At 48.5% G+C, this 12,091-nt stretch overlaps 1 protein-coding gene across 11 annotated transcripts in view; it reads left to right on the top strand.

Moving 5' to 3' along the window:
• The window catches only part of ubr4 (ubiquitin protein ligase E3 component n-recognin 4), a 116,208-nt gene extending 104,740 nt beyond the window's left edge, over positions 1–11,468 (top strand). For all 11 annotated transcript variants that reach the window (XM_071373194.1, XM_071373188.1, XM_071373198.1 and 8 more), the window contains 7 exons: positions 1,398–1,540; positions 7,469–7,594; positions 8,105–8,299; positions 9,078–9,302; positions 9,573–9,663; positions 9,840–10,002; positions 10,205–11,468. In XM_071373194.1, the coding sequence (XP_071229295.1) occupies positions 1,398–1,540; positions 7,469–7,594; positions 8,105–8,299; positions 9,078–9,302; positions 9,573–9,663; positions 9,840–10,002; positions 10,205–10,269 (1,008 nt within the window). In that variant the 3' untranslated portion in view covers positions 10,270–11,468. The remainder of the gene's footprint in view (positions 1–1,397; positions 1,541–7,468; positions 7,595–8,104; positions 8,300–9,077; positions 9,303–9,572; positions 9,664–9,839; positions 10,003–10,204) is intronic.
• The last annotated feature ends 623 nt before the right edge of the window (positions 11,469–12,091 follow it).

Raw genomic sequence — 12,091 nt, 5'->3', positions numbered from 1 at the left:
CGCGACAAGCACACCGGGGTGAACGCGACAAGCACACCGGGGTGAACGCGACAAGCACGGGTACAATAAGTGGTAACACATGATCTAACTGGGGATGGTGAGCTAACATGTCGCAAAGCATGATGCGATAGCCATGTAAACTTTCTTCCTAAAAATGACTTCATATTTCAGAGTTGGTCAGATATGAGTTTAGATAGACTTGAAATTTGCATGGGAGCTAACTAGCACGCAAGCTACAAGCTAGTTCTAGCTAGCGAATTTGAGTTTATCAAAGGTAGATAACTAGTTAATTAACTTTCTCAATGTTTCTCAAACTTACTGTTTAATGAATTTGATCAAGCTTTGTGATTCATCCCGGTTTTAGTCCACACATGTCGCCCTGTCACATACAGTAGAACCTCATAAACAACACAAACATAAGCATAAACAACATAAACAATCAAATTGGCCGTGTCTTGAATTTTTGGTTTGTTGTTCTACCAGATCCGCCATGAAATGTTCTAGCTAGTGTATCTCTCTGTCCTTCGACTCTTGTTGGATGTAGTTGTCCAGATTATCAGGTCCCAGGCTCTCTGGACTGTTACGATCATTTATTTACAAGTTAATTACAATTTCGCTTTAGGGCCCATCTGTACCTGATCGAGCTGATGCAGTCTCACGTGTGGAAGTAAGCCGTCTGACGCGAGAGACTCGTTTTGATGCAGACCTACAGCAGAACCAGAAGTTCTGATTTTTTTGACGGACATTTGAGCACCCCCAAGACAGTCCATTAACTTTGTGCCGTTATAATTTATGCTATGAAATCCTGCGATTTTTTTCATTGGAGCAGTTCCCCCCTCCGAGTAAATGGCTGGCCAAACAATCAAAGCAATGTTTTCACGGCCTATGGAGGAGGCGAAGCTGCTGCTGGCCGTCACTGAGGGGCAGAGTAGTAACTGAAAAGCTTGTTTTGAGCATTTAAAAATATTTTTACCGTTCTCAAGTGGGACGCCGCTCCTAACGCCCTAATGGGAAGGCATTCGCTACCTACCTGTACCCCTGCGGCTACCCACAATTCACCTTGGGAAACACTATTATAAACTGGGTGGTTCTGGATGCTGGATGCTGATTGGCTGAAAACCGTGGTATATCAGACCGTATACCATGGGTATGACAAAACATTTTATTTTATTTACGTATACCACACCCCCTCTGGCCTTAATGTTTAATTATACATATTTTTATTAATTATTGATCAAATGTATGGACAATTCCACTCTTGGCTGTGACTAAAACTGTTTTATTTTCATATGAAATGTTCCTTTATTCCAAATGTAAGTTCAGGTGTCAGTTATTATTTCAATGCATCTTTTATCAATTGTTAACTGCTATATTTCCTTGTCTTTGTCCCCTACTAGCCCACCAAGGTGCTGGGGATCTACACCTTCACCAAGCGAGTGGCCCTGGAGGACTTTGAGAACAAGCCCCGCAAGCAGCAGGGATACAGCACTGTGTCGCACTTTAACATAGTCCACTACGACTGCCACCTCGCAGCTGTCAGGTTAGTACACACACACACACACACACACACACACACACACACACACACACACACACAGCAGGGATACAGCACTGTGTCGCACTTTAACATAGTCCACTACGACTGCCACCTCGCAGCTGTCAGGTTAGTACACACACACACACACACACACACACACACACACACACACACACACACACACACACACACAGCAGGGATACAGCACTGTGTCGCACTTTAACATAGTCCACTACGACTGCCACCTCGCAGCTGTCAGGTTAGTACACACACACACACACACACACACACACAGCAGGGATACAGCACTGTGTCGCACTTTAACATAGTCCACTACGACTGCCACCTCGCAGCTGTCAGGTTAGTACACACACACACACACACACACACACACACACACAGCAGGGATACAGCACTGTGTCGCACTTTAACATAGTCCACTACGACTGCCACCTCGCAGCTGTCAGGTTAGTACACACACACACACACACACACACAGCAGGGATACAGCACTGTGTCGCACTTTAACATAGTCCACTACGACTGCCACCTCGCAGCTGTCAGGTTAGTACACACACACACACACACACGCAGCAGGGATACAGCACTGTGTCGCACTTTAACATAGTCCACTACGACTGCCACCTCGCAGCTGTCAGGTTAGTACACACACACACACACACACACACACACACACACACACACACACACACACACACACACACAGCAGGGATACAGCACTGTGTCGCACTTTAACATAGTCCACTACGACTGCCACCTCGCAGCTGTCAGGTTAGTACACACACACACACACACACACACACACAGCAGGGATACAGCACTGTGTCGCACTTTAACATAGTCCACTACGACTGCCACCTCGCAGCTGTCAGGTTAGTACACACACACACACACACACACGCAGCAGGGATACAGCACTGTGTCGCACTTTAACATAGTCCACTACGACTGCCACCTCGCAGCTGTCAGGTTAGTACACACACACACACACACACACACACACACACACACACACACACACACACACACACACACAGCAGGGATACAGCACTGTGTCGCACTTTAACATAGTCCACTACGACTGCCACCTCGCAGCTGTCAGGTTAGTACACACACACACACACACACACACACACACACACACACACACACACACACAGCAGGGATACAGCACTGTGTCGCACTTTAACATAGTCCACTACGACTGCCACCTCGCAGCTGTCAGGTTAGTACACACACACACACACACACACACACACACACACACACACACACACACACACACACACACACACAGCAGGGATACAGCACTGTGTCGCACTTTAACATAGTCCACTACGACTGCCACCTCGCAGCTGTCAGGTTAGTACACACACACACACACACAGCAGGGATACAGCACTGTGTCGCACTTTAACATAGTCCACTACGACTGCCACCTCGCAGCTGTCAGGTTAGTACACACACACACACACACACACACACACAGCAGGGATACAGCACTGTGTCGCACTTTAACATAGTCCACTACGACTGCCACCTCGCAGCTGTCAGGTTAGTACACACACACACACACACACACACAGCAGGGATACAGCACTGTGTCGCACTTTAACATAGTCCACTACGACTGCCACCTCGCAGCTGTCAGGTTAGTACACACACACACACACACACGCAGCAGGGATACAGCACTGTGTCGCACTTTAACATAGTCCACTACGACTGCCACCTCGCAGCTGTCAGGTTAGTACACACACACACACACACACACACACACACACACACAGCAGGGATACAGCACTGTGTCGCACTTTAACATAGTCCACTACGACTGCCACCTCGCAGCTGTCAGGTTAGTACACACACACACACACACACACACACACACACAGCAGGGATACAGCACTGTGTCGCACTTTAACATAGTCCACTACGACTGCCACCTCGCAGCTGTCAGGTTAGTACACACACACACACACACACACACACACACACACACACACACACACAGCAGGGATACAGCACTGTGTCGCACTTTAACATAGTCCACTACGACTGCCACCTCGCAGCTGTCAGGTTAGTACACACACACACACACACACACACACACACACACACACACACACACACACACACACAGCAGGGATACAGCACTGTGTCGCACTTTAACATAGTCCACTACGACTGCCACCTCGCAGCTGTCAGGTTAGTACACACACACACACACACACACACACACACACACACACACACACACACACACACACACACAGCAGGGATACAGCACTGTGTCGCACTTTAACATAGTCCACTACGACTGCCACCTCGCAGCTGTCAGGTTAGTACACACACACACACACACACACACACACACACACACACACACACACACACACAGCAGGGATACAGCACTGTGTCGCACTTTAACATAGTCCACTACGACTGCCACCTCGCAGCTGTCAGGTTAGTACACACACGCACACACACACACACACAGCAGGGATACAGCACTGTGTCGCACTTTAACATAGTCCACTACGACTGCCACCTCGCAGCTGTCAGGTTAGTACACACACACACACACACACACACACGCAGCAGGGATACAGCACTGTGTCGCACTTTAACATAGTCCACTACGACTGCCACCTCGCAGCTGTCAGGTTAGTACACACACACACACACACACACACAGCAGGGATACAGCACTGTGTCGCACTTTAACATAGTCCACTACGACTGCCACCTCGCAGCTGTCAGGTTAGTACACACACACACACACACACACACACACACGCAGCAGGGATACAGCACTGTGTCGCACTTTAACATAGTCCACTACGACTGCCACCTCGCAGCTGTCAGGTTAGTACACACACACACACACACACACACACACACACACACACACACACACACACACACACACACACACACACAGCAGGGATACAGCACTGTGTCGCACTTTAACATAGTCCACTACGACTGCCACCTCGCAGCTGTCAGGTTAGTACACACACACACACACACACACACACACACACACACACACACACACACACACACACACACACACACACACACACACACACACAGCAGGGATACAGCACTGTGTCGCACTTTAACATAGTCCACTACGACTGCCACCTCGCAGCTGTCAGGTTAGTACACACACACACACACACACACACACACACACACACACACACAGCAGGGATACAGCACTGTGTCGCACTTTAACATAGTCCACTACGACTGCCACCTCGCAGCTGTCAGGTTAGTACACACACACACACACACACACACACACACACACACACACACACACACAGCAGGGATACAGCACTGTGTCGCACTTTAACATAGTCCACTACGACTGCCACCTCGCAGCTGTCAGGTTAGTACCACACACACACACACACACACACACACACACACACACACACACACAGCAGGGATACAGCACTGTGTCGCACTTTAACATAGTCCACTACGACTGCCACCTCGCAGCTGTCAGGTTAGTACACACACACACACACACACACACACACACACACACACACACACACACACACAGCAGGGATACAGCACTGTGTCGCACTTTAACATAGTCCACTACGACTGCCACCTCGCAGCTGTCAGGTTAGTACACACACGCACACACACACACACACAGCAGGGATACAGCACTGTGTCGCACTTTAACATAGTCCACTACGACTGCCACCTCGCAGCTGTCAGGTTAGTACACACACACACACACACACACACACGCAGCAGGGATACAGCACTGTGTCGCACTTTAACATAGTCCACTACGACTGCCACCTCGCAGCTGTCAGGTTAGTACACACACACACACACACACACACAGCAGGGATACAGCACTGTGTCGCACTTTAACATAGTCCACTACGACTGCCACCTCGCAGCTGTCAGGTTAGTACACACACACACACACACACACACACACACACGCAGCAGGGATACAGCACTGTGTCGCACTTTAACATAGTCCACTACGACTGCCACCTCGCAGCTGTCAGGTTAGTCACACACACACACACACACACACACACACACACACACACACACACACACACACACACACACACACAGCAGGGATACAGCACTGTGTCGCACTTTAACATAGTCCACTACGACTGCCACCTCGCAGCTGTCAGGTTAGTACACACACACACACACACACACACACACACACACACACACACACACACACACACACACACACACACACACACAGCAGGGATACAGCACTGTGTCGCACTTTAACATAGTCCACTACGACTGCCACCTCGCAGCTGTCAGGTTAGTACACACACACACACACACACACACACACACACACACACACACACAGCAGGGATACAGCACTGTGTCGCACTTTAACATAGTCCACTACGACTGCCACCTCGCAGCTGTCAGGTTAGTACACACACACACACACACACACACACACAGCAGGGATACAGCACTGTGTCGCACTTTAACATAGTCCACTACGACTGCCACCTCGCAGCTGTCAGGTTAGTACACACACACACACACACACACACACACACAGCAGGGATACAGCACTGTGTCGCACTTTAACATAGTCCACTACGACTGCCACCTCGCAGCTGTCAGGTTAGTACACACACACACACACACACGCAGCAGGGATACAGCACTGTGTCGCACTTTAACATAGTCCACTACGACTGCCACCTCGCAGCTGTCAGGTTAGTCACACACACACACACACACACACACACACACACACACACACACACACACACACACACAGCAGGGATACAGCACTGTGTCGCACTTTAACATAGTCCACTACGACTGCCACCTCGCAGCTGTCAGGTTAGTACACACACACACACACACACACACACACAGCAGGGATACAGCACTGTGTCGCACTTTAACATAGTCCACTACGACTGCCACCTCGCAGCTGTCAGGTTAGTACACACACACACACACACACACACACAGCAGGGATACAGCACTGTGTCGCACTTTAACATAGTCCACTACGACTGCCACCTCGCAGCTGTCAGGTTAGTACACACACACACACACACACACACACACACACACACACACACACACACACACACACACACACACACAGCAGGGATACAGCACTGTGTCGCACTTTAACATAGTCCACTACGACTGCCACCTCGCAGCTGTCAGGTTAGTACACACACACACACACACACACACACACACACACAGCAGGGATACAGCACTGTGTCGCACTTTAACATAGTCCACTACGACTGCCACCTCGCAGCTGTCAGGTTAGTACACACACACACACACACACACACACACACACAGCAGGGATACAGCACTGTGTCGCACTTTAACATAGTCCACTACGACTGCCACCTCGCAGCTGTCAGGTTAGTACACACACACACACACACACACACACAGCAGGGATACAGCACTGTGTCGCACTTTAACATAGTCCACTACGACTGCCACCTCGCAGCTGTCAGGTTAGTACACACACACACACACACACACACACAGCAGGGATACAGCACTGTGTCGCACTTTAACATAGTCCACTACGACTGCCACCTCGCAGCTGTCAGGTTAGTACACACACACACACACACACGCAGCAGGGATACAGCACTGTGTCGCACTTTAACATAGTCCACTACGACTGCCACCTCGCAGCTGTCAGGTTAGTACACACACACACACACACAGCAGGGATACAGCACTGTGTCGCACTTTAACATAGTCCACTACGACTGCCACCTCGCAGCTGTCAGTTTGAAACAAACTATTATATTAATCTGACTATCCACAATAATTGTATTATTGTGTGTGCATGTAACCGTGCTTTCTCTCTCTCCGTCCTCTATTCAGGCTTGCTCGCGGGCGGGAGGAGTGGGAGAGTGCTGCGCTGCAGAATGCCAACACCAAGTGCAATGGACTGCTTCCTGTCTGGGGGCCTCACGTCCCGGAATCGGCTTTCGCCACCTGCCTGGCCAGGTATGATCAACTCACTTGAAATTGTTGCAGCAGATGCATAACTCAAATTTTAAAAAGTGTCAGAAGGAACTGTATGTTGCCTTTCTGAAAACATGAACAAAGCTTTTTGGCTTGACATTTTAGAGTTGAGCTAGTCTGGCTAACTCCAGCGCCTCTACTTCAGAGTCTATTAACGGCTGCTATGATGTGTTGGCTCAAAGCCACGATAATGAAAGGGGGCTGTGGCCACGGACTTCAAGACGGCACCCTACGCCGGTTGGATATCCCCGTTTCGAATTCAACCAATCACGATTTTGTTTTCCATAGGACCAGCCCTGCGTATGCAAATAGCGTGGATATGAGAACCAATCAAAAAAAAGTTGCTCAAAATGTTTTGCTCACCTGTCTTATTACAAAGCCTGCGTTACCAGACCTGTCATAGCTCGCAGTTTATTTCTCTATGAGAATCTTTCACGTTCGTCCCATTTAAAGTCCTGCTTTTCTCTCTCCTCTTCCCCCCCCCCCCCCCAGGCACAACACATATCTGCAGGAGTGTACGGGGCAGAGAGAGCCCACCTACCAGATGAACATCCACGACACCAAGCTCCTGTTCCTGCGTTTCGCCACGGAGCAGTCCTTCAGCGTGGATACGGGAGGGGGAGGACGAGAGAGCAACATCCACCTCATCCCTTACATCATCCACACCGTGCTCTACGTCCTCAACACGTATGGTTACATTACATCATCCACACCGTGATCTACGTACTCAACACGTTTATCTACTCAAACATAGGAGATCACAAAGAATTTCTCTCCCTCTGGTCGTCTGTCACTCCCTCTCTCTCCCTCTGGTCGTCTGTCACTCCCTCTCTCTCCCTCTGGTCGTCTGTCACTCCCTCTCTCTCCCTCTGGTCGTCTGTCACTCCCTCTCTCTCCCTCTGGTCGTCTGTCACTCCCTCTCTCTCCCTCTGGTCGTCTGTCACTCCCTCTCTCTCCCTCTGGTCGTCTGTCACTCCCTCTCTCTCCCTCTGGTCGTCTGTCACTCCCTCTCTCTCCCTCTGGTCGTCTGTCACTCCCTCTCTCTCCCTCTGGTCGTCTGTCACTCCCTCTCTCTCCCTCTGGTCGTCTGTCACTCCCTCTCTCTCCCTCTGGTCGTCTGTCACTCCCTCTCTCTCCCTCTGGTCGTCTGTCACTCCCTCTCTCTCCCTCTGGTCGTCTGTCACTCCCTCTCTCTCCCTCTGGTCGTCTGTCACTCCCTCTCTCTCCCTCTGGTCGTCTGTCACTCCCTCTCTCTCCCTCTGGTCGTCTGTCACTCCCTCTCTCTCCCTCTGGTCGTCTGTCACTCCCTCTCTCTCCCTCTGGTCGTCTGTCACTCGCTCTCTCTCGCTCTCTCTCTCTCGCTCTGGCCGTCTGTCACTCCCTCTCTCTGGCTCCCTCTGGTTGTCTGTCACTCCCTCAATCCCGCTCTATATCTCTGGCTCTCTGTGTTTTTGGTCGTCTGCAGTACTCGGGCTACTAGTCGTGAGGAGAAGAACCTGCAGTGTTTCCTGGAGCAGCCGTGTGAGAAGTGGGTGGAGAGCAGCTATGATGTTGACGGTCCCCACTACTACACAGTGTTGGCCATGCACATCCAGTGTCCTGAACGCTGGAGGAACACACGACTCACCTTCCTACGCAGGCTCCTCGTCTCTGTGCACGCACGCAAGGTCTCTGCCGTCTTCACCAACAAGTAAGTTACTGTTCCAGAACTTTCCATTTTATATTTCAATTTAATCACATCTTTTATCCGCTTGCGGGTTCACTGAGTGCATGCGTTTTTAGAATGGGTTTGTGATCCCTGCGAGAATTAAACCCACAACCTATTTTTTTTATCAGTAATGGAGTCAAATCTAGTCAGGTGTGAGTTCATACTGTGTTGATCAAATATAGTTCTCTGCAGGGTTTTCGCTGCAGTATATCTGTGTCTGTGAATTATTTCTAATCTTCCTCATCTCTCCAGACTCCCAGATAAACAGTCCAAGGAATATGCAGTGTACCGCTCTCCTCTCCTCTTCTGGGGCCTTGTGGAACTCATCTATGACATGTTCAGGGTAGGAGGGAGTTATCCTGCCAACAAAACTTTTTTTTTTTTACTTAGTCATCATTCAACGGGTGTGTAAAAATAAATTTTGTAACACAACCAATTGTGTGAAATGTTTTGCACGTTAGACGTACAACATGGATGTGATTTTAGTTCACTCAGACCTCTCTCCTTCTCCCGCTATAGAAAGTACCCACCAGCAACACGGAGGGAGGCTGGTCCTTCTCGCTGGCAGAGTACGTGCGGCACAATGACATGCCCATCTACGAGGCCTCGGAGCGCGTGCTCAAGGCCTACCAGGAAGAACTCATGCCCGCTGAATCATTCTCTGAGTTCCTGGATGTCGTAGGTCAGTGTTGCCAGACACATGCGGTACCACTGAGAAGAGTGGCGTACTGTAGTATCAAATGCTGCCTGTTTGGTTGATGTTTATTGTGTTAATTAAATGTGAATAGTTGTAACCTCTAAATGACCTAAACAAGAAACTGATTGTACATGATTGTGTGTTAGATTCAGACAGAGACTCTTTATTTTTCATGTTTTGTTTCCAGGACTTCTCTCTGACATTCCGGACCCAGACTTCTTCCTGCAAGACCTGTTGAACTCTGTTCCCTGATGGTATTCAGTACCACCCTGCCCCCGAGACAAGAGCCCCACGTTGGGACGAGGGCCCACACATTTGGTCCTGCTAACGACACCTCCATGGGACAACTCTCAACCGGAAAACCCTCGCTTCCCAACTTCTCCCTAGCTTTCTGTCACACACACACACACCGTAACAGAGACACACACACACACACCGTAACAAAGACACACGCGCGCGCACCGTAACAAAGACACACGCGCGCGCACCGTAACAAAGACACACGCGCGCGCACCGTAACAGAGACACACACACGCGCACACCGTAACAGACACACGCCCACACGCGCATACCGTAACAGAGACACACACACCGTAACAGAGAGACACACACCGTAACAGAGACACACACACCGTAACAGAGACACACACACACCGTAACAGAGACGCACACACACACGCATACCGTAACAGAGACACACACACACATCCCTTTCCTAGTCTCCACCAGGTTTTTGTCCCTCTGCATCATCTTCCAACTGTAACTCTTTTGAAGCAGATCTTATATGTGCTGTCTGAGTCAGGAGTCAGTTGGTGCATTTATGACCATGTTGCTGTAACATTTAATACACACGGTAAACAAACCCCATGCTTCTCTCAAATATTACCCACATAAATGTCTGGGTTGCAATCTTCAAGTAACTAAAAAAAAAGAAAAAAAATACTTTAAAAAACAACAACACTGTTTTGAGATTCGATCACGGCGTGTTAAGAGTGACCTGTGTTTTTCTTTGTTTGTTTTAAGAAGTTTAAAATTAGCTATTTTTTTTGTTTTGTTTTTCTTTGTCATGACAATTTATTGGTCTTTTCAAAAAAGGGAGGCAGGAAGGAGGCTTTACGGTAGGATCTTGAATTAAAATAACTACCCCCCTGTTGTCAGATACTATTCTCCTGACTACGCTGGGTGCCAGATCTCTCTGTGCTGACAGTAAATCTGGAAGGAAAATGTACTAATTAATGTAGGGTTGGTTTCTCTTCTCGGTGACAGAATCAGATGAAATGAGAAAAGAATTAAAAAACTAAAATCTTATCTGTTGAGCCCTCCCTCCCTCCCCGGTAACTCCAAGTTCTAATAATCCTGATTGGTTATTCATGCTCCAATGAAACGTCACCATTTTACGACATTGTCCCAAATGAATAATACTAACAATAAAAAGGGGGCGTTGCATCATTTCCTTTGGATTCGACACATTTCTCTCTCAATCTGTCTCTCTCTTTTTGGTGTTATGTTTTCTGGTAGATTTGTCGTTTCTGGTAAAGCAAGGTGCCGATGAATTCTTCAAACCTTGATGATTTAAATGGATAAATTACATCTCTTTTAAATATATAGACGCCCGCGTCCATCGCAACACGTGAAACGGCGTCCTCAGAGCTGATGGTGTGGAGTTTAAACATTTAAAATACCCCAATTATAGTGTTACTCTCTCGTCGGCCTATTCTATTACCGCTGCTACAATGTTCAACTGTTGCTGAATGTCTGCTTTTGGGGGGGGGGGGATTAGCAATGATTAATAAAGTCGTGATAGTAATTCCACATCCATCGCTCTGTGTCACGTCTGGTTTATTATATATATTTATTTTTATTGCTGCACGAATACATTGTACGTTTATTTACCGGAGTGCTGTCCTATTTCTGTTTGGATAATATACGAGGTTCCAGCACCCGATTATTTATTTTATTTATTTTTTTAACCTTTTATTTAACCAGGCAAGTCCAGTTTATTAAGAACAAATTCTTATTTACAATGACGACCTAGGAACAGTGGTTTAACTGCGGTCGGTATGAAATACTGCTG

The sequence above is a fragment of the Salvelinus alpinus genome, chromosome 28, assembly GCF_045679555.1.
Source record: "Salvelinus alpinus chromosome 28, SLU_Salpinus.1, whole genome shotgun sequence".
In the NCBI taxonomy this organism is placed as follows: Eukaryota; Metazoa; Chordata; class Actinopteri; order Salmoniformes; family Salmonidae; genus Salvelinus; species Salvelinus alpinus.
This window is presented reverse-complemented; position numbering and strand designations above follow the sequence as displayed.